The 24476-nt window shown below is 41.6% G+C and overlaps 1 protein-coding gene across 5 annotated transcripts in view; it reads right to left on the bottom strand.

The window, feature by feature from the left end:
* Positions 1-1698: 1698 nt before the first annotated feature.
* Positions 1699-24476, bottom strand: part of STS (steroid sulfatase) — an 84109-nt gene continuing 61331 nt past the window's right edge. For 4 of the 5 annotated variants that reach the window (XM_079972754.1, XM_079972753.1, XM_079972752.1 and 1 more), the window contains exons 9-10: positions 23988-24109; positions 1699-4931 (exon numbers count right to left, since the gene is read on the bottom strand). In XM_079972754.1, the coding sequence (XP_079828880.1) occupies positions 4552-4931; positions 23988-24109 (502 nt within the window). In that variant the 3' untranslated portion in view covers positions 1699-4551. The remainder of the gene's footprint in view (positions 4932-23987; positions 24110-24476) is intronic. The other variant, XR_013837859.1, reaches the window with a different exon arrangement.

The following is a 24476-nucleotide window of genomic DNA, read 5'->3' on the forward strand; positions in this document are numbered from 1 at the left end:
TTCAGGACAGGGTTCTGCAGAGGCCTTTGAAAACAATGCTTAAGAAATGCTATTCCATGTAGGATGTCAGGAAGACCACAGGGAGAATCCACAAAACGTTTGTTTTTTGCTTCAAGAAGTGCAAGTGGGTTTTCCAAAGAATACAGCTTTTGTTGTTGTCTACTTTTGTTGGTTGTAAGCACAATAAGCTAAGAAGGTGCACAATGCCTTCTTTACCTACTGCATCTACAGACATATAACAGCAGGAAAGCACTTACAATTCTGGCAAGAAGAGAAAACAAACATCAAGGCTCCATGTAGTCAATGGATCCTGTGATTAAATAAAGCATTCAAGCAAGCCGAATGGTTGTCACCTATGTTTCAATAGCAATATATAAAAAGACTGCATTGGTTATCCCAGAATTATTTTGTGATATTATACATACCTGCCTGGTATGCATCTGGAACAACAAGGGTTTAGGTCAGAGCTTTCCAAACTTTTCATGTTGGTGCCACACTTTTTAGACATGCATAATTTTGCGACACAGTAATTCAGTTTTCCTAGCAAACCAGAGGTTAAACAAACCCCTTTCCAGCCCCAGGAGGAGTGCGGGGAGTATTTGTACAAGACACTTATACCCTGTAGCTGACACACTAATGTGTCATGACACACAGTTTGGAAAGCTTTGGTTTAGGTTAAGGCAGTGGTTCTCAAAAGTGTGACACACCACACTGATGTGGTGGGAGAGGATGACAAGTGTGGTGGGATGATTCAAGGACAATCAAAGAAACATTTAAACATTCCAGTATAGTATAGTATAGTAAGTATAGTATGGTATGGTACACAGGTGGCGCTGTGGTCTAAACCACTGAGCCTCTTGGGCTTGCTGATTAGAAGGTCGGCAGTTCGAATCCACGCAACAGGGTGAGCTCCCGTTGCTCTGTCCCAACCTAGCAGTTCGAAAGCATACCAGTGCAAGTAGATAAATAGGTACTGCTGTGGCAGGAAGGTAATTGGCATTTCCAAGTGCTCTGGTTTCCGTCACGGTGTTCCATTGTGCCTGAAGCAGTTTAATCATTCTGGCCACATGACCCAGAAAGCTGTCTATGGACAAACACTGGCTCCCTCGGCCTGAAAGCAGAAATAAGTGCTGCCCTTGACAGTCGCCTTTGACTGGACTTAACCGTCCAGGGGTCCTTTACTGGTATGGTATGGTAGAGAGGGGGGGGCAGTATCCATGAATTCTACAATTCTCCATATTGTTTTGAACAGGGATTTTCAACACTGACAAAACATGCAAGATCAGAAAAAAGAAAGGTTTCTTTGTGTTGATGAAGAAATGAGAATATGTTTGTCTCAAATCAGACCAAATATACATGAGATTAAACAGCAAAAGTCAGCTCTTCGAGCTTGTATACATACTTAAGGTATAAATGTAAGACTCATTTATAATTATATTTTGGGAATGATTCATGTTCTCATGTAGCTGCATTGCTTTCTGTTTTTTTATGGATGTCCCATGAGAAAACTATAAAGTAGTTGTGTGCACAGTAGAAAAAAAAGCTTGCGAACCACTGGGTTAAAGGTTAAGGGATACTACACAAGGGCAAAAATGCACTGGGTTTTCGACAAGCAACATGGCCTCTGTACATAACACTGTTTACTAGAAGCCTAAAGGCACAGATTTGTAGCCAGAGTAGGCACAAGACACAAGTATGTGGGGATGAACTAGGCCCATGGTTTATTAAATACAGATCTCAGCAAAGGTTTAGGCTATGAAGGAGCAGCAGTGACTCTGCTCAACTTGGATGAGCCACTTACCTGCATCAAACCCCTTACCAGCCTCACTTTCTTAGGCCGTTTTGCTCTCTTTTGCAACCACTTTCTCAGCTATTACTTCCTTTCTTTTCTCCTATCCTCTCCCATCCTTTATCTTGGATAAGAACAACTCATCCAATAGCAACCTGTTGGTCTACCATGATATTTCTCTGTAAACTATTAAGAGAGGCTTCATAATCACAGCATCTGTCAAATTATTATGATATGGCCATTATTTAATTTCAACAAAATGAGCAGTTTTACGTTTAGTCTTTTAAAATAAGTGCTTATTAATTTTGCCTTTCCCTTAGGCTGAATTCCTAGGTGCACTTATTTGGGAGCATGTTCCACTGAACTCCATAGCACTTACTTCTGAGTAGCTATGCACTGGCCATGTCCTGAGAATTTCATTTCCAAAAGCCACTGAATATGACCCAATAGTTTGAATAATTTACATTAGTTAGGTAAGAGATTTACAAATAGCTATGCGTTTTGGCACTCTGCACTACAAAATAATTAAAATGCCTCATGTTGTAACATAAAGTGCTTCAGTATTATTATAACGCTGTTCAGAGATGATTGTGAATAATTAATATTATCAGCCATTCTCCAACAGCGCCAATCATCTAATGAGATATTATTCATCCTAGTCATATGTTGATGCTTTCCCCTATTTTGTTTTCAAACTGTGAAGGAAGTATGTATGTTCATTTTCAAGTTACAAAGCCAACCCTAAAATTAGGTAGAATGAGGTGGCCACCTTGGGGGCAAATCCTGGGTGGTGGGGATTGGGCGCAGGAGACAGGTCTATGTGTGCCACACAGCCTGCCCTGCTCACCCTAAACTGTCCTGTTGCCTTGAAGTTCAGTGAAGGATGCTCTCCACTTTCACCACTGTGGAAATAAAATTCTGCTGCCTGTGTAATCAGGAATTAGGGACACGAAGCATCTTGTCCATTGCCTCAGGTAAAAATGTTTTCTGGCAAGCCCTTGTCTTTATATAAGATGCCATTGGGTAGTGTGACACAGAAGTTAGTAGAAGAGATATGGTAACAAGGGAATGGGAATCTGGGTGCTCACCTATGAACATCCCTTCAAGTAATTTGGCCACCACAAAGACAGTTGCACTGATCCTTTGAACCTAATGCTTGATAATAACATGTCCATTGCAGTTGATGGTCCTTAAAGGGGGCTGTGGAGAAAATGCTGTTGCACACAGGTCCTGCTTTTCAGGCTTCCCAAAGGCGTCTGGTTGGCTACAGTGAAAACAGGATGCTCGACTAAATGGGCCATGGGCCTGATTCCGCAGGCTCTTCTGATGCTTTTATATACTTGCCCAATCTTCCAGTCTCAAGATGTCCATGTAGGTAGTACAACTGCAGTGACGTCTGAACATTCCCTTTGTTCCTAACATGCCAATGTCTTTGTCACCTGAAACCCTGAAGAGCAATAATGGGTGTAAACCACTTTGTGCCATGTATATCTGTAGCATGTGGGATGAGCTGTGTTGAAAAAGCTGTGCCGCAAAGTACACTTTCAAAAGAGGTGCTCAAGACAACACTCCCTCCCACTTGTTGGACATGACAGTTGTGTGGAGCTGTCCACACTAGCCCACAACGTCACAATGATAATGACATTGGTGGTCATGTCTGACAGTACTGTAAGAAGAGTTCTTACATGTGTACATCTGTTTGCACACATAGTGCAAACATGTAGGGCCTCGTCCTGCTAGCATTGAACATGTAGTTGCGGAAGGTGCAGCTAGCAAATATCAGCATTTGGGGGCATCCACCCTCACACTTTCTATAAACACATGAAGGGGAAATACAGATGTGTCCCAAACCTAGCTTAAATGGAGGGGTGGGGCGGTATTCAACTAGATACTTAAAATAAAAGCAATGTCTCTGTGAAGTTAGTAACCTACAAGTGTTCTGAAACTAAACTATAATATGTTTGCAGAACATGGTATCATTTAGAGCAGGGTTCGGCGTCTGCACAGACACAATTTCTGGCACCGCAGAAGCGAGTCCCCGCCCTGCGCTGCACCAATTTAGCACAGCGTGCGGGGACTCGCTGAACAGGCGGCTCAGATTGGGGGTGGCTCATGGGCGTTAAACGACCCCTGTGGGCTGCTTGTGGCCCATGTGCCTTAGGTTGTCGACCCCTGATTTAGAGCTTGCAGCATCATTGTGCATTTTTTCCCCTGAGGGCCCATCAAAAGTGTATACATTTTCAGAGTAAGAGGGGGTTTATCAGCATCTTCCTTTAATTGCCCCCACCTTCCCCTCAACCAATGTCTTGGTCATTTTAATAGGGTGGAAGCAGCTGTGCCCTGCAGCGAGTCAGCCAGGCTGCCATATATTCCTATAAGAACTTGTTGGGAATGATGCTATATCATGACATGACACCAAAGCATTGTGGATAAGAAAAGATGGTGTCCCCACTGTGTTAATAATGATGCTGCTGCTTGCGCCATTCTTGGAAACCTGCTTTTCTCTGAAAACATATACACTTTCATCAGTCCCTCTGCAAGCATCCTTGAAAATGCATGGCCTGTTTATGGAACTGTGAATCTGAGAGAGCAATCTTTGCACAGCACTAGTATCACTGCACATCACTGACTATTTGAGCAAAACCACCGAGGAGGCTCAGGAAAGGCCATATCCTTACATTTTTTTAGGTCATAGTATGATCTGCTCCCCACCCTCATCTTGTTTATCCCTAAAGCATCGGTGTGATTGTACATTAGCGATGTCATGCTTCTGGCAATTTCTTGTTTTCTCTTGACTCATGGTCACAATAGCAAAACTGGAGGAAGGAAGAACAACAGGGCTGAAGCCAGGGCTTCCACAACGTATTTTCCAGGGAAAGCTGGTTCGGAACCGCGACCAGTGACTTGCTGTGCTTGCTCACTGCCTGTTGAATGACTCGAATGATTTCATGGAAATGACTCTCAGTTTCTGGTGTCAGTGGGTTTTTTTCTTCTGGGTCCTTGGAAAGTTCAAAAAGCAACGGTGGGTCATGGTACGTGACTGATTTTCCATAGCAAAAACACACGTGATCATCATGGCAGCCATTGGAATCTCCTGGACTGAAATTTGGAGTGAAAAAAAATGCTTTCCAGATAGATGTACCTGTAAGAATGGAGGAGGGGGAAAGAGAAATAACCATAGAAGATACGTCACAAAGTTATATTCAGAAATGTGAACTATCAGAAATGAAAGAACACACACAGTAGCCATTTATAAAATTCTCTGGTGTGTGCATCTTTCACACAAACAAACAACGATTTTCAACGTGAAGCTATGATTTGGTTATCACCAGTTCTTGAAAATACTCAAGGGATGTGAGTGTTTGGCAGATTTTCAGTTTGACACAGGAAAGCAAGCTGTGCGGACTATCCATTCAACCTCCCCTTCAAACCTCTTTGTGTGTTTTCGCCCTCACAACCTGTGAGAACAGGATACTGAACTAGACAGGCATTTGGTCTGAACAAGCAAGACTCTTCTTATGCTCTTATCTGCTCCCACAACACTACTCAGAAAGCACAGAAACATCTCTGTGAGAAAATATCTCTACAGGACTGCTCAATCCTTTGAATGTGCATAGAATCTCCTTTCCACTGAACACACAGATGTCATATCCTGAGAGAACATTGTCATTGGGGATGGCAGGGGTAGGAAACAAATGGAAAGGAAAACATTACAACCGTTTTTCTGCAGCTTAGATTTTTATCTGAGCCAATGAAGAATGAATCTGAGACCAGCGATTCCTCAGATCCTCTTGGACACTTTGAACCCCTTTCCCCAACCCAACCATTGATCAGTCCTCCAAGACCCCTCTCCCTGCCTCCCAACACCATTGATAGGATGGTGTTCTGACCATCAAGGGGGGGGGGGAAGAGAGAGATCGATCAAGATCTCTTTTCTCTTCTTTCCTGCTTCTGACACTTGGTAGCTGCCAGGAGTCCTCTAAAATGCTCATTTCCCCAAGAGCTACTGACACTTCTGCCAGGATTGTACGTGTGAACAGCAGGCACCAGCAGTGAAGAAGGTGAGTGGGGCTGTGGTTTCATAAAACTGTTGTTTCTTTAAAAGGGGGGGGGGAGAGAAAGTACATGATCAAACTGGGGGGGGGAACATTTTCCCCAAAACTTCTTACTCCACTTCTATTGCAAGAGATCTCCCTCACCAGCTTGTAATCTCAAACTCTATTGCACTTAATCCTATCTGTCCTCCATGGTGTCTTCATAGGAATAGCATGTCTACTATTCACATTTATGAATATCACATTTTAATCACAGCTTCTCCAATCTCCCCAAGTAACTGTTTTTGTGTTTCAAGATCTCCAAAGAGTAAGGTTACTTGTGTAAATTATACAGATAAGAATCCTGCATTATACTGCTAGCACCACAGATAATGCATGCTTATTATCTGCTAAGCATCTATAGTGTTAATATTTTTCTTCTAAATGGTCTTGTCCAAAAATTATGATTCACTATGCAACACACAAAATGGGAGAGAAAAGGAAATAGGAAATTGGGAGTTCAATTGGGAGTTTCCTTCAGGTGCTCCGACCACTTGAGAGGATCTAGATGGTGACTAGAAAGAGAGTGATTACATTCCATTTATGAAACTTCGTCCCCAAATAAGTGTGCCTGGGCATCAACATTACTATCTTTTTAGCATAAGGTAAATATGGTTTTGACTTTCCAGTTAATCTATGGTTATTTTAATATGTTTTTGTTGTACCTGAGGCATTTTAGATGGATTTTTGTGTTTTGTATGTTTATATCAAAAATGAAAACCAATGCATTGTTTAAGCTGTGCCTTCAACTATTTATACAACTGGGAACATCACAACACCACGTCTCCACCTTTCCCAACAGATGAAGTGGATTAAGCTGGATCTGGTATTAACATTAGACTTGCAAACTGCCTTCTTCTTTTTTAATCAAATGAAAACATGAGCTCCGAATACTGGCAGTGAATATATTTCAAGAGTTAATTTCACATGAGACATTTTTCTATCATACATCATTGCTCTCAATATAAGCTATGGGAAAGTTATTCAGTGACAAGCTGACAGAGCTTGGAAATTTCTCGTTGACTCGCTCTGCACTTACACTCAATAATCAAGGTCTTGTGGGTGAGAGGGCTACAGGAGATGAGGGAACAAAAGCCCTGGGCGCAGCTCGGATATCTGAAAATGCAGAGGATCTCTGAGACTGAATTGCCTGCGCAGACAATAAATCACACTTTTAAAATCCTAAGGGGCATTAACAAGGTTTCACTTGTTGCCTTGCTGGAACAAATGTAAGCAGCATTCTCTTCTGCACTACTATTCTGAAAAAGCATACCAGGCCATCAAGATAGACTATTTCCCACATATTAATTCATCTTCTTTCTTTGTTCAAGAGACTTTCAGAATAACAGGAGGCAGAGGAAATAAATGTCTATGGAGAAAAGTGTATTTTAGGTGCTGCTTTGTGCCTTTAAAACTGAGCTAAGAAGGAAAACTGGGTAATTTTTGTATTCAGGCCCATGCAGACACTGAGAAGTTGGTACTAAGGCAAAGCAGACAGTGGTCCAGAAACAGTGACCCTCACATGCAATGCAGCACCAAATAAATGATTGGGATTGTAAACTTCAAAAACAACGCTCACTTATTAGATGGTTAAGTGGAGAAGGTAGACCCTAAATCCTTAAACAGGACTGCCAGTATGGTCAGCTTTGACAATAGCAGTCATCTTAGGAAAGGGGTGGGGAACTGATAGTGCCTTGGGGCCAATGCAGCACTGGTGCCTCTCCAACCAGCTAAACAGCACCAGCCCCTTTTTCTGCCCCTGTGCAGATTTTAGTCTTGGGGTGTGTGGTGGGGAGAAGCCATATAGGAAGGTGTGGGGAAATTTTGGAGTTGGGGTCACATCTGGGAAGGGAAGGGTTAATGTCCCCCATTAAACCCTCCACTAGAAACATTCTCCCACTGTAATTAAGTTCGACAAATAGAAGGGGAAGAAATGGAGGCAGAGAGAGATTTTACTTCCTTGGGCTCCATGATCACTGCAGATGGTGACAGCAGTCACGAAATTAAAATACGCCTGGTAAAAATGACAATGACAAACCTAGAAAAAAGCAATGACAAACCTAGACGGCATCTTAAAAAGCAGAGACATCACCTTGCCAACAAAGGTCCGTATCGTTAAAGCTATGGTTTTCCTAGTAGTGATGTATGGAAGTGAGAGATGGACCATAAAGAAGGCTGATCGCCGAAGAATTGATGCTTTTGAATTATGGTGCTGGAGGAGACTCTTGAGAGTCCCATGGACTGCAAGAAGATCAAACCTCTCCATTCTTAAGGAAATCAGCCCTGAGTACTCACTGAAAGGTCAGATCCTGAAGCTGAGGCTCCAGTACTTTGGCCACCTCATGAGAAGAGAAGACTCCCTGGAAAAGACCCTGATCTTGGGAAAGATGGAGGGCACAAGGAGAAGGGGACGACAGAGGACGAGATGGTTGTACAGTGTTCTCGAAGCTACCAGCATGAGTTTGACCAAACTGTGGGAGGCAGTGGAAGACAGGAGTGCCTGGCGTGCTCTGGTCCATGGGGTCATGAAGAGTTGGACACGACTAAACAACAACAAATTAGGTTCGAAAACAGCCTATTTACAAATAAAAGGCAACCCCCTTCTCCCGTTCTTATCATCCTATGCCAAATAAGCCTGTTCCTTTTCAAGGAGCCGATTCTGAAGGCTCAGTCCTGTGTTACCCCCTTTATGGCAACTCAAAAGGTATGAGTGGGGTGGGTGGGTGCTGGAGAATCCTTCACTGCATGGCAATTCATGCTGCTTCTCAACCTGCCATTTGTACAGTACTTGCTATAAACCATTAAAACATCTAGATGGTCAATGACAGAGATATGGCAATGCATTGAAAAGTACTGTTGTGTTGGACAAGCAGTGTTATTCTGAGTTTTCTCTTCTCCAGAGTTCGAACTGTCTTCAAAATCCAGACAGTTATAAAGCAGGCTGAGCATGCCTGTAAGTGGAGTCAAAGGAAGCAGCAAATAATCTATAAAGCTTCATAAGGGATTCAAGAGGGAAGGTAAGAAGCATGCTAAAAGCCCAACTGGTTTAGGAAGGAGCTGCAGCAAAACAGCGTAAGACCTGGACAAGGAGTGTGAGGGGGAAATAAACTTCAGCTCCACAGCAATGTCATAATGCTCCACTGCATTATGTGACTGTGAAATGCTGCTGTGATGCTTGACAATAGCAACAGAGCATTAATAGATGTCTTTCTTGTCATTATAGAAAAGTAAAATGCATTAGCTGGATGCTACTTTAGTGGAATGACCAATATAATACGCTGTCAGACACAAAGAGCTGTCAGAATTGTAATCTGTAAATTTGATGAACTGTTATAAGGCCGGTCATTAAAAGGAACGCTGCTCTCTGTACGTCTCCCAGCTGGTATATAATCTCATTGTGTCAGAAGATCATTGCAAGGATTGAATTAATCTTCCAGCAATTAATAATCCCTTTGTTCTGGTAAATTCCTGTTAAGAGTGAGGCTTCATTAGATACTGGAATTGTTCAATGCCATTATTTAATGAAATCTGCAATCGTAAATGAAGAATCAAACTATTTTAGCACATAGACTTCCTTCCTAGTGTGCCATTGGAGTCTGCAAAAAAGAAATAGAAAAAGTCTCTGTTTTGAAAATGGGATCAGGTGCATCAGGGCATCCCTGGCTTTCAGTAGGTTGTTCCATAAGAGTCTTAAACCAGCATGTTAAATTGAAGACTTTGGGGCCGAAGGCCCATGACACAAATTTGCATATACAACATACAGTAAAGTACCGTATTTTTTGCCCTATAGGATGCACTTTTTCCCCTCCAAAAATGAAGGGGAAATGTGTGTGCATCCTATGGGGCGAATGCAGGCTTTCGCTGAAGCCTGGAGAGTGAGAGGGGTCGGTGCGCACCGACCCCTCTCGCTCTCCAGGCTTCAGGAGAGCCGCAGCGCCAGCCCCACAAGGTCGGGGGACAGTGGGGAGGCGGAACGCCACCATCCCGCTGTCTCCCGATGTGGTTTGGAGGCTGACGGTGGGGAGACGCGTGCTTCTCCCCGCTGCCAGCCCCGCAAGCTCCGGGGACAGCAGGGAGGCGCAGCGCGTCTTCCCGCTGTCCCCGGACCTGGTCTGCAGGCGGGCGGCGGGGAGAAGAGCGCTTCTCCCTGCTGCCGGCCCCACATGTGCCTGGGGGAGAAATAATTTTTTTTCTTTATTTCCCCCCCAAAAAACTTGGTGCGTCCTATGGGCCGGTGCGTCCTATGGGGCGAAAAATACGGGTAGTTCCATTAGTGCAAGGATTATGGATGTGCTAAAGAGTGTCCTTTCCTCTCCTCTCCCTGAAGGCGTCATCTAGTGGGGCGGGGGACCATGCCTCCCAATTTTCAAGGAGGGGACCAGCGCCCCCATAAAATTTCATGGCGGTTGTGCATATGACATGTCAGGAGGCAAGGCGTGTGTACAGCCCCGACCCCCTCAATTGTGGGTGCAAGCTGGTACACTTGTTTCCCTGTGTGCTCCCTAAAAGTTTTCTGTGCTTTTCCCAGAGGAAATTTGGGGAGGGCGCAGGGCTGCACAGAGAGAAGAAAGGGAGGGGAAGCTCTATTGCACAAATGGAAATCCTTGTACAAATGGAACTACTTCATTGAGCACCACCTTAAATGAATAGGTGCAAACTGACTACACAATCCTAGCCACATTACTCAGAAATAAGTCCTATTCAGTTCAAGACTTAGGCAGACTTTCAGGAAAGAAAAAACAAAACAAAACCAAGCTTGCTCTAACCTATGGGATGTCAGCAACATTTTCTGGGTCTATCCTATCCACTTCTCTCTTCACTCATTAATAGTATTCACCCATTATATTCAGCATGGGACGCAGGTGGCGCTGTGGGTTAAAGCCTCAGCGCCTAGGACTTGCCGATCGAAAGGTCGGCGGTTCGAATCCCTGCGGCGGGGTGCGCTCCCGCTGCTCGGTCCCAGCGCCTGCCAACCTAGCAGTTCGAAAGCACCTCCGGGTGCAAGTAGATAAATAGGGACCGCTTACCAGCGGGAAGGTAAACGGTGTTTCCGTGTGCGGCTCTGGCTCTGGCTCTGGCCAGAGCAGCGATGTCACGCTAGCCACGTGACCCGGAAGTGTCTCCGGACAGCGCTGGCCCCCGGCCTCTTAAGTGAGATGGGCGCACAACCCCAGAGTCTGTCAAGACTGGCCCGTACGGGCAGGGGTACCTTTACCTTTACCTTTATTATATTCAGCATCCAAAGATCAGCAAATGGAAAGCAGGAAAATGCCTTGCATTTGCTTGTTTGAAGTCAACGATGGTAATAAACAGCATTAGCGTGGAGAAAAAATACATTTATTTGAGGTCTGCTAATTTTTTTAATATAACTGGCATCCACATAATTAAACTGCAATTTAATTATTTTTAGGTAGGCTACTTTCCTGAAACAGAGGGAAGATGACCAGCAGTCAAATAAGACCAGAATGCATCAGGATATAAATAAGTCTTCCTCAAAGCTGAACAATTGCAATGCCTCTGATAACACAGAGCAAAGTCAATAAACTATCATATGACGGCTTTTCATGCTTGTCAAGAGAAACACATTTCCACAGAAAATAGCGTGAGAAGAAGTATGCATCAGTTGATTAGAGGAAATTTTTCTTAGACTCCATCTCAGCAGTTTGACAATATCTGCTTAACTAGAAATGCTCTCCTCCCCTTTGACAGTTATGTAATTTCACAGTTACCAAGTCAAATATCCAAAATGTGTCACACAAATTCCTCCATGGGTGCTTAACGGTGGCCATTAAATGGAAAAATTAAAAAGCATAATAAGGAATCTTAGCTGAGCTGCACTCCCATTTGCTTTGCCTCCTTTAACTGTTCTGACAGTCAGGGTCATGCTTGGGTTTTCTGATACTTATGCTAACTTTTCTGTTTTCTAGACAAGTTTAGGCTGAGGTCAAGGCCCAAAGCACAGATGGGTAACCTGTGGTCCCCCAGATGTTGTTGTACTACAACTCCCATAATCCCTGACTCTTTGCCATGCTGACTGGAGCTGATGGGAGCTGGATTGCAACATTTGGAGGGCTACGGGTCCTCATCTCTCATGCAGAGGAAAACTAAAACTGTGGGGTCAAGGAAAGAATTCAAAAAGAAAAGAAAACAAGAGAAGAACATGTTTCTAAGAAAAATATTGACCAGACATGCCTGTGGAGGTGGAACAAAAGCTTTGGAACTCGTTTATCTCAAAATAGCCCATGGGATAACCAGACATTCAGAAATAAGAAACTTCCAATTATATAAGGTTACACTGGCATAGCTCTTCACATAACAAACACACACACACACACACACACACAGAGAGAGAGAGAGAGAGAGAGAGAGAGAGAGAGAGAGAGTGTCTTTTAAGTTCAGCGCCAAACCTTCAACCATTAAATCTCTTGGTTGACGAAAGCCTTACGAGTCTAACGTTTTGACTCCCAAAAGCCACAAACCTGGAAGTGAGTGTTCTGGTTTGTGAACGTTCTTTGGAACCCGAATGTCTGGCGTGGCTTCCATGGCTTCCTATGGGCTGCAGGAGCTTCCAATTGGGAGCCTCCGAAGCCAATCAGAAGCCACACCATGGTTTCTGAACGTTTTGGAAGTCGAACGCACTTCCAGAACGGATTCTGTTCGACTTCCGAGGTACGACTGTATTCAATTTAAAGTACAATAAAAATCAATTGTAGAACGAGTGGTGCCCAGGTGACTCAAGCAACTGAAGGCAAACACAGCAGGCACCCAAAGACTCATTTGTTTCTTGGTATGGCTGTGGTAAAGGGATATTACACAATCTCTAAGTTTCTTCATTCCATGGTTTACTAACTATGCTGTTGAATGTGTATCCAGACATTCTGTAATTCAGTCAATCTTCTCTTTTAAACAATAATATTGCACTAAATAAGTTTATATAAGCATTTATGTCCATGATTTCCCTAATATATGAATATTATTTGAAGCCATGAAAGATGCTTTAATTTTTGAACATGAGACCATTAGGAGGCAAGGCAGGTGCTCTGCCATTCAGCTACAGCCTCTCCCTAACTTTTTACTATTTACCCACCCCAATAGGTTAAATGAATTGCCTGGCATTAAATGCTACTGTCCCTTTTGCAATTCTTAAGCAGCATTCAACTAAGTGTTACTCAGAGTAGACCCACTGACATGAATGGACCTAACTTAGTCATGTTTGTTAATTTCAATGGGTCTATACTGATTGAAATTTAGTTGAACTTGACACTCTCAACATAACCCACACCAAAAATTAAAATTTGCATGCAAGAATCCATTCCTTGGACAGCCTTCTCTGCCCCCATTCTCCGCCGTCTGTTATGTTCTACTAGTTTATTAAAACTATGCATGTAAATAAAATACACTATACATTTTTTAAGGGTTACAGAACTGGAGCACACTATTATTTCCTTGGTAAATCCCACCTGCAGTTCTCACACTACATTGCCTAGTCCTCTGCCTTGATGGATGGAGATTTCTAATAAAGCTTTCAGGTTACTATATTTCTTTTCCTTTTATTGTGGAAGACAGTGGTGCTTACATTTTATTGGCAGAGTTCTTTCATTTCACTTTAATCTCATAAATGCTCAAAGTGGACTTGCTCATCTCCATGAATTCCTGCAGCACTTTTAGGAAAAACCCACCCGGCCAATATAGCAACTAAAAGCCATTTGGTTAATTTAGTATCTCGTAAGTTCCAAATTAGTAGATTTGAGAACCAAGGCTTCGGAAGAATTTATAGGTTTAACTAAAACCCTGTTTAATTCAACTGTTAGACCATGGAGAAGATATTCATCTATAGTAACTCCATCCTCTGTTCACAAAAGTGGATTGTGCACAAAACTATTTTTTGAAGCAGGGGTGGCTGAATTGAACAATTTTATTTTTTCATCTTTCTAAATCTAGATTTGGTTCTCCACATTTTTTTGCAGCAATTTATTCTTTTGTTTTAAAATATACATCAAAATTCATCAGCATGTAAATTTCTCCTAACATTCATGTACATTTTGTGGCAGTTATGACAACCTGGTGGAAATAGAACAATTTTTCCAAAATCAACAGCTACATAGAACTTGTTTTTATATAGAAAAGTATTTAGGTATTAGATAAGGTTTTATAGAAAAAATATTAAATATATTTTGGAAAAGTGCACCGGATCTACTGCACTTTAAGTTTAAAAATGGTACTAATAGAGTTTATTCAGATAATTAGGGAAGAACTGTGCACAGAGCAATATGTCAGGTTAAACATATCTGTACTGGGAAAGAGGAACGAGTGGGAGATTTCTACTTGTAAATATCTGCATCTCAAATGCCTGAACTGAACTCTGCTGTTAATAAGGCGCTTGTATTCAACATACCAGCATATTGTTCCTGGGGAACTCAGAGAGGAAAGTGGTATATAAATTGTTCAAGTAATAATGTAACAATGATATAATTATTAGTGTAAAATAAATAATTTACACAGTTATTAATTATGTTTGTTGTCCCTTCTGGTTTGCAATAAACACCTGTGAATGACTTACTTTATTTTAAACTCTATTACGTAAATCCATAATTCAACAGGCTGGAAGTAGAAATAAATAAAAAAGATTTCACAAATATATTTTACAGTGCCAATGTTTTTCTTTTTTAAAAAATGAATTAGCCTCCTTAAAACATCTGTGTTGATATATGATAATTCAGACCTGTCAACATTTCTCTCTCCTCACAGACATTCCTAATTTAGCTCTGGATGGTTTTAGCTCAGGATGGTTTTAATTCAAACTGATGCTAGAAACAGTATTTAGTTCTAACGCACTTCCCCACTGCGTTAAACTTTAATCAATTAATTATGCTGTTTTAATTCAGAACCCATTCAGTGCCTCAGTAAATATCACCAATAAATGAATTTTAAAGCACTGCTGTGTGGCTGTCATCAAGAACCCTGCCAGGTTCTATAGTATGTTCCACTTTGTTTCTCCAATGTGTTAGATCCTCTTCATATTATTGAGGTACATCTCCACCTTCATTATTCTTACTTGTTTCTAATTGTTGAGAAATAGCATGGCACAGTGGGAGTATCTCAGGCCATTTCCAGACTACCCATATTTTAAATTATAGATATGCTTTCTTGGCCATGTGAAACAGACACTGGGAAGTCTGAACACCTTCCTGGTTAGCTTCTCCAGGCCAGCTGCAAAGTCAGCCTGTAGCTACCCAGGAGAAAAACATCTCCTGGAAGCTCCTTAGAGTATATCCAGATGGCAACTTTGAAGGGGAATGTGAATTTACACAGTCTGGAGTATCATTATACTATTGCTATACTATACTAAGTGAAACATGCCTGCATTTTGTAGGTACCGGTACTTCCAGGAAGTACACAGCCAGATGGCCTATGCATAGGCTACCATACAGGAACAACTCATGCCAACAGAAATTTTCTGCTACAAAACTTAAAAGCCAAGTGTTCTGTTGTTCTTACCCACACAGAAGATCCAGAAGTGGAATGGAAAGTCCATAGTCTTTTCCCTTTCCTTTCCTGTCTTCACCTGCTAGCTTATCTCTGGCTACATGTGGAGCCCTAACCGACACCCGAAAACCGAATAAGCTCTATAGTTTGTGTGCTTCATCCCCAGTGGCCCAGCATCAGTGTAACAAGAATCCTGTTTATCTAAACAGCAGAGGGTTAACATGCAATTCCACTAGTTTAGGTTGTACTATAGTATATCGTGAGCTAGGGGAGTGAGAAGTTGCTTCTCTAAAAGAGATTAATGAAAACTGAAAGAAAAAGAGAGAGAGGCAATATCCATTCTGAGAAGCCTGTTGCTCCGTTCTGCTGTGTTGTGTAGTAATGTAAGCATAATAAATACATTTGACATTTCACATATGAAACTACTGTAGCATTCATTTGCCAGATGACAGGTAGTACAATTAACAACCTTTTGGTATATCATATGCTTAGAACTTCATCTATTTTTTGTGAATCAAATGTACTGCTTCCTTATTTCTTACTCCTGCATTTGAAGGACCAAAATATTAGATAAAATTCAAGGAAGCAAAAGTATGCTCTACTAACTGTGTTTTTCCTATCAAGATGAAAAGTCAGCCGGAAGGACTGAACTGGACTAGACAGAAATGGGAATTTATCAGCTTGCTGCAACTAGTACCACTAGCAGATAACATGCCTAGCTATAGTGTACGGGCTGAATATTTCTTGGCCACACTGGCATGTGTATGTCTCTATACAATCTATACAGATTGAGGCCAAGGTACTTGAAGGACTCTCTCCCCTTCAAGGAATCTGTCATTTAAGATCAGCTGTTGTGCCCCTCTCATGTGTGCCTTTGCTTTGTAAGGCACAGTTGGTGGCAATGCATGAGAAGTCTTTCTTTGTGGTGGCACCTGGTATGTCAGGTGTCACTAATTGTTTTGGACCAGTGAGAATATTTCAAGTTTTGGCAGAAGGTTGTGAGGGAGGGAGTCCCAAAATGGGGCCATGCAGTGTGTGGCCTAAGCTAAGGCTGCTATGAGGGCATGGTATAACCCAAAACTGCTGCCAGGGAGAACATGGCATAACACAAAATTAGAGAGACAACCAAACCTGACAACCATCTGTTTACCATAGGATGTCAGCTAGGTCCTGATTGTGGAAATCACATAATATTGATTACACAGAGGGAGAGAGATGGCGTTGCTATCTAATAACAACAGGGAGCATTCCTCAGTTGTGTTGGCATCCATCTGTCTTGAGAGACAATGGAGTGTGCCTCCAGGGGAGAAGTCAAACCGCTGCATTAGCAGCAACCAAGTGACCTCCCTGGGGCACAAGTCTGAGCAGTGTGTATGGAGTATGGTCCTGGGCTTTCCATATGGCTTCACTGATGTGGTTCCACTTTGGTTGGAATGTCCACTTTCTTTCCTATCCCCCTGAGCCCCTTCTGCACACTCCATATTTTAATTGATTGTTTGATTGATTGAATGAATGAATTTATATACCGCACTATACCTGGAGGTCTCAGGGAGGTTCATAGCAGCTCCATAACATGACCCCTCCTCCAAAACAGGGGAAGGAAAAGAAATTGAAGTCCCACTGTGCACAGCATTGCATACAATCCGTGCTATTTTTCTAGAAAAAGAAGTGCAAGAACTCACCATGAATACCTCCCTTGTTGTCTTATACAGTGGTCACTAGGGTTGTGAATGTGATCCATGCGGGATGCACGTTTGCAACCCGCAGTGTTCACAACCCGCATCTGCGCATCTGCACAGGTGCGGGTTGCGACTCGGGGTTTCTGCGCATGCTCAAAGCGCGATTTAGAGCTTCTGCGCATGCACGACTGCCAAAAGCCAGAAGTAACCTGTTCTTTCGTATCAGTAACCTGATATTTCGGCGGTCCGTAACCCGAAAAGACGCAACCTGAAGCGGCTTTAACCCGAGGTATGACTGTAATGGCAGTGGCGCCCACCTGAGAGTTCTGCGAGTCGCAGCTGAAAAAAAGCCCTGGATACAACCCAATCCTATTCAAACAAGCTTTTGATTCTGTTACTGCTTAATGTACTGGCTGTGAATGCTGCAATTTGTGTTCCTGTGTTCCACTGCTGTTCTTCGTTTGATAATTTGTGTTTTATTGGGTGGAATTAGGGTTGTTTTTACATTTCCATTTATGCCATTTTGAGCAACTCCTTTCTGGAAGGGGAACACAGAGTATAATTCTTTTAAATAAATCACACACACACACACACACACACACACACACAGCTTTGAGACTGAGTAGGAATTTGAACCAAGGTTTCCCAATCCTGTTTTGGCACTAATGATTACATTATGCTGGATTTTTCAAAAGGATATAAGCATGTGCTATAAAAGAGAAATATATTTATTTCTTCTTAATAAAACAGAAGTTTGTAGTATAGAAAAGGAATCTTGATAGGTAACATAAACCCAGATATACTGTTGTTGATGAATCAATTGTCTTGGCATTTATCAGCATTACAATAATGCTTTTCTTATGAATACTAAACCAATGTTAGACTTATTAAATCTTTTTGATGCATAGTTCCAAAGAATATTTACAAGACACAAAGGAATTATTGGGTATATCTGTTTATGTTAACTTTGTTTGTCTTCAGTGAGAAAAAAATACTTTAGAAAATGAGATTCAGCGGCCATACACATTAGTATAGACTCATTTGCTCCAATATGACTACAACTCTGTAAATGGCCATTAAACGATCCCCTGAGTTTGAGTGATGCAAATGTCCCACGTAACCACAGATCTGCTCCTTATCGGGTGACTGCTCTCCTTGTAATGAAGTTGTCAAAGCAATACATTTTTAATAACTCTGATTCATAGGCCAATAAAGTTCCAGAGCTTTTGCTCATGGTATTTTAAAACCCTACTCCTTTATTTTAATTTTTCCAACCATAACATAAAAATCGCATCTGAGAACAGGGAAATGCAGACCTTGAAAAGGATCGGGTACAAAAAAAGGCTGAAAAAATAGGAATGGGGGAATTACCACATACAGTTTCTCCTTTCATTGAGGCACTAGGAAGAAGAAAAAGCTATATATGACATTACACTCCACACTGAGTGTACATGAATATCTTTACTTCTACCTAGTCCACACACAATCTGGACCTGTTGCACATTTTATGCCCCTGAATACCATGTTAAAAAAAAAGTTTTGTTCCAAAAATAAAATGTCAGTGCAGATTGATTCCCAGTGGGTCTATTTGAAAATAGATGGAGCAGTATATCCAGACTGCCCATTGGCATTGTGGGTGGGTGTAAACCACAGTGCCAGTTACCACTTCCTTCACCATTCATCTGGGGGACATGCAGGGAGGAAGTGGTATGGAGAACTTAATCAAAGGGAGGGTTTTCATATGCGTATCAAGTAACCACAGCCATCGTTGTAGATGGCAGGATCTAAAACCAGTCTAGATTAAAAACAGCATGTTGAAGATCTGCAGGCACAATTCCATACTAAGAAAAACTATTTCTTTGCGCTGCAAATGGAAAGAGGCACACAGCCTCGGGCACCCTATATTATACCACAAGAGGAAAAGATTGTCTGAGTTTCTGATACACGATGAGCACAGCATATACAACAATGGCGCAATCTGCACTGAAGAGAGAACAATGCAAATGGGGGAAGCATTCTCATCTTAGAACAAGTTGAATCATTCAGGCAGATCTGCGCTAACAACTTATTATTGTATTCCTTATTTGGTAGCCCCAGCACTGTTCTAATAGGAACTCTGAAATTCTCCCGCTGTGGCTCTGAACTGTTACAGCCTAAAGCATCTGTGTCATCCAGGCGGGGTGGGTTGGGGAAGAAGATGGTGCAGAAATTAGCAACCTCCTATGCATGGTGAACATGAGTGTAGCCTAAGGAACATGTGTTCTCAGTACCCTGTGAAAGGAATCCTGAGCAAGCTTGGTATGACACACATACTGTGATTACTAGATATGATAAATGACCATGCCTAAAAGCAAGATCTGGTGGAAGATGTATTTGTTGTCTGTCACTTTTGAAAGCTTACCATAACATTATGAAATTTGATGTAATATATGGAAGTCGTAAGTTGCCCAGAAAGTCCACTGTGTTCACAGTTAACTTAAAAAAAAATGAAACTTAGGGGGGGGGATAGATAAATTAAAAGTTACATTTCAAGGGAGAATGAGGAGGGTCAAATGTTTCCAGGATGCTTGGATAATTTTCAAAACCATTATCATATACAGAATGCATACCACACATTTGGTAAGTTACAAAAAAACAAAACCTGAAGGCTGAAATTCTATACACGTTTATCTGGGAAAGTCCTGTTCAATGGGTCTTTTTAAAATAATAATAATAATAATAATAATAATAATAATAATAATAATTACTACTATATATTACTATATATTATAGTTATCCTTCATTTGATATGCTGCCTGTTAGCCACTTGGGGCACAATTTTTTAGGGACATAACATACAAATAAACAGATGGTGCTGAAATAAACAGATGATGATGACTGAAACTTGTACATCACAAAAGTTAAGGATATGTGTTTCTAAACATACTTTAGCTGGACGTAACATCTTCTGATATCAGTGTAAGGTTTACTTTGATGTAAATGTGTTTAGAGGTGGGGGCAAAAGTAGATGAGATGCTAAATGTATGGCCCCTAACAAAAACCACCAGAAAGGCAATGTATTGATGTTCAGTTTTTAAAGAGAGTGAGGTTGGGAGAAGGAAGTGCATGGCTGCCATTTTGACAGCAACAACAGATTTGGTACCATATCTATTCAGTGCCTTTACTTGCTAGCAATGCATTTCCTTGACCAAAATTTTATGCTGCGATTTTCTTATTATTTACCAACAACATTTGGCAGCATGAGAGTGGTATTGTACAGAGGAGCTGAAAAGCTGGAAAGGCAGAGAGATGACAACAAAACCATCACAAAGAGCAATTCTGTGAATGCCCAGCCTGATAAAATCAACCACACATCAGAATAAGAGAGCTAAAGAACTGCAGAGATATTTTCTTTGTATAACTGTAATGTGCTGGAAGGAGATAAGCCCACATGGAGGACCTTTTGGTATCTTGAGAATGTTCTCTGTGAACATTTTTCTATTGTGTCCACAGGGGAAATGGTTTTTTTTTTTTAAAAAAAAAATGAAGATCGGTACTGGACAAGAGACCAGTCGCTCAAGTTCTCTCTGGAGGCTAGCAGCTTGAAAGAGGCATGAACAATGCTTGCCTCTGCTCCCCAGATAAAGCAATGTGAAAATATCAGGGCTGCAATCGGCCAGGCATCTATCTGTTACACAGTGTGAAGAAGCTCAAGCAGACGATGCAACAGGAGTGAAGAATAGCAGGTTCTGCACTTGGGAACATGCTGGAAGGAAATCTGCTATGTCTTTCCAAAAGACCTGAGACGAGGCCAAGGAAAGGCTCTTTTCCCCACTGTGGCTTTTCAAAGGAAGCATCTCATTCTTCCTAGAAACATATTACTGAACTCAGAAGGATGTCTGAAGAACCCTCTCTCTCTCTCACGCAGCAAATGGTACTTATGGTGAAACCATTCAGAGGAATCAAAAAGGGAAGTGGAGGAGAATGATTGAATCCTGGATCTGTTTGTTGTGTTCTTTTTGAGAGGCTAAATCTCTACCCCTACACATACCCTGCCATCATTTCCCTCTTCCTAGGTCCCTGTACTTCTCTCTCCCAGTCTCTGTGAACTTGTGAGAACTGGTGACCTGGCTCTGCCTACTGACAAGTTTGGATTTGGAGTGAGATGTCATTAGCATGCTTGTTGATATTCATGACATCTCACTTCCAAGCTTGCACAACTCTCTCACTCCTTTTCATGCAACACATGTGTGGCTATAGAAGTGCTAAGCAGATGCCTAGGATCAATAATGCATTTATTTATTCAGTTTTTAAACCACACTTCAACTTCTAAGATTCCTGGGTAGTTTACAAAATACAGTTAATACTATACATCCATTTATTTTTTTAAAAAAAGTTTAAACCTTTATCATTACTGTAAAGCAGTGTCTAAACCACTACAGCAGAAGGCAACATAGATATATCTGACCTAAAATACTTCCAAAGGGTGGAGTGAAGAGATATGTCTTAAGGTACCATTGAACACTCAGTAGTGAGGGTGACAACCAAACTTCCAAGAGGAGAGAATCCCACAGGTGTCAAGAAGACCCTAACTGGCATAAGGGGGAATGTAACTCAATCTAGAACTGGCCATCTCCCTCATCCCTGGTCCATCTAATCCACCATCCTGTTCTCACAGGGGCCAGTCAGATGCTTATGAAAATATGCAAAGAGTATGGAAAGACAGCGCTGAGTGTCATCCACATATTGGGGACACCATGTTCCAAATTCCCTGGCTGACGTCTCTCTGCAGCTTTATATAGATGCTAAAATGCAATAAACTGGAGAGGGAGTGATTAACCCAGACAACAGTAGATAATTCAATGGACCTGGAAAGTAGTATTCTGGGTGGGCTTCAGCCCCCCATAAAGATCAAATTTGCAGCATGAGCATCATGTTAGAACTGGTCTTAATGTTGGAAGTCAACAGTTTTTAAACACCAGCTGCAGTTTCCCCTGAGCAGAAGTAGGGTTGCCACAATTATCCACTCCCTAGCAATATCCAGATGATTATTGAAATGCATTGTACATAGGATGGCCATTCGAGACTTATGTACAATGCAGTCAAACCACCAACTGGATGAGAATATGGTGCCAGCACTTTCGCTTAAGCAGTAATTAGAATATATTTCATTATTATTATTATTATCATTATTTTCTAGACACAATTCAGTGTGGTAGCTTTGACTGCCAAGCCCTTCCTTCCTTCCTTCCTTCCTTTTATAGCTCACCCTCCTTCACAAAGAAATCTAGGGCAGCAAAACACAAGTGATAAAACAATAAGAAACAACTTAAAAATAATTACAATACAGATGCAGAATTGGTAAGAACTTGAATTAAAAGGCTTGTTGTGTGAGAAAGGTCTTCAGTAAACACCAGAAATACAACGGAGGATTCCAAAGGCTGGTGCCACAACACTAAAGGCACGATTCCTACATTGTGCAGAATGGACATCTTCATCTCCTCAACCGCAGTGATGGATTGAGTACATAAGTGGAGTGATTATCTTTCAAATATCCTGATCCCAAGCTGTACAGTCGTACCTCCACTTATGTATCTCTCCAGTGAGGGGATACGTAAAGCAGCAAACCTTGGGATATGTAAGCAGCAAACCCGGAAGTATATTTCCGGGTTTTTGCCGCTCACGCATGTGCAGAAGTGGTCCCTCCGGTTGAAGAAACTTTGGGATTCCACCAGAGCTCCAGAACGGATCCCACCCGCAACTGGAGGTACCACTGTATAGGGGTTTATATGGCAAAAATAGCACATTGAACTAAGCCCTTTAGCTAATTGGCATGCAGTGCAATTATTTCAATAGTGGGTTGATGTGTTGGTGATATCCTGACCCAACAAGCAGTCAAGCCATCATATTTGCACCAGTTGCAACTTCCAGACTAACCTCAAGGGCGTCCCAACATAGAACACATTGCAATAATCCAGCCTGGATGCTATACCAGTTCAGAAACAGCTGCAGCTGTCTTACCATCCGAAGCTGGTGGAAGGCATTCCTAATATGTGGCTTGGGTATGTGAAGGATCACTTGCCCTCATGCAAACCTGTCCACCTCTTATGATAAATCTTCTCAGGATCTTCTGAGGATCCTCCCACCTTTGGTGGTTAGGCAGATGGTGACTGAATATAGACCTTTCAGAGTTGTGGAACCCAGGGATCTAATTCTCTGCCCAGGAACATCCAGCTGGTGCTCAGCATGTTGGCTGCCAGCTAAAATTAAATCACATTCTCTTTTAATGCATGATATTTTATATGCTGCCTTGTGCTTTGATTGCTCTTACTGTTGTTATTGTCATTGTAGTCTTCTGCATTTATGGCTCTTGTTTTGCTGCTCTGCTGTTTTTGCTTTTATCTCATTGTAATTTAGTTTTTAACTATGATTTTACCCTTTTTTATTTGCTGCTGCTGCTGCTGTTTTGTTTTGTTGTTAGCCATGGAAGCCTCTGGGTTGAAAGGCAGAGGTCAAAATAAACCAGACTAAAAAGTATATCACACCTAGCGGGCCTTTAGGGATATACTAGAAAGGAACCAAAATTTCCAGGTGGAGAAGGCCTCTTCATTGCTGAGGTAGCATAGGGCAGCTTCCCATATTCCCATGTAACAGACTCTGCCCAAAGTTTTAAAATTTATTCTGATACTAGAGGCTTTAGCACAGTGACAATGTTAAACTTTGTTATACCGCATGAAATTAATTATCCAATACCAAATTGTTTCCTTTATAGAAACTGGCTTTTTCACTAAGATAAAAGAATAGCAGAGATAAAGGAAATAAGGAGAAGGGTTAGGCACTTCAAGCAATTTATTTGTAACCATAGCCCAAGGCCTTCCTTCTCTCCTGCCCACAATTCTTTTCAAGTTGCAATAAAAATTGCATAAAATATTTAAAATGGGATCAGACGATTTTACTTACTGTTTTCTGGATGCCAGCGCACTGCATTTAAATATGCATTACAGTAATGGAAGAGAAATTCATGCTTGGATCGGAGAGCAATACCTCGAAGCAAGGGCATCAGATCATGTCCATCAATAATTCTGAATGAGAAAGCATTTCAAAATCAGGGAGCAGAACCCATAAGCTGCCTGCCTGAAAAGGAGTTCTAACTATGCAATTCCATTTCTTAACAAATACTTTTCACAGATACCACTGCAGCAAGAGTGTTATGACCAGTTATCACATTACATTAAAGCAAACCTGAGTTTCATGCACCAAGTTAGGTCACCTCCAGTCTATCAGGATTATGTAATTCAGATGCAAACAAGAACTCTCAGTTTGCACATTTCAAGAGGATTAAACAAGTCCACTTTTAAAAAATAAGCAAAAAAACTCCAGACATTTTCCAGTTTGTAAAGTGAAAGGGAAATGTAGTCAAAAGTGTGGGGTCGATGAATGACTAATGGG

The sequence above is a fragment of the Podarcis cretensis genome (genome assembly GCF_951804945.1).
Source record: "Podarcis cretensis genome assembly, chromosome: 4".
In the NCBI taxonomy this organism is placed as follows: domain Eukaryota; kingdom Metazoa; phylum Chordata; class Lepidosauria; order Squamata; family Lacertidae; genus Podarcis; species Podarcis cretensis.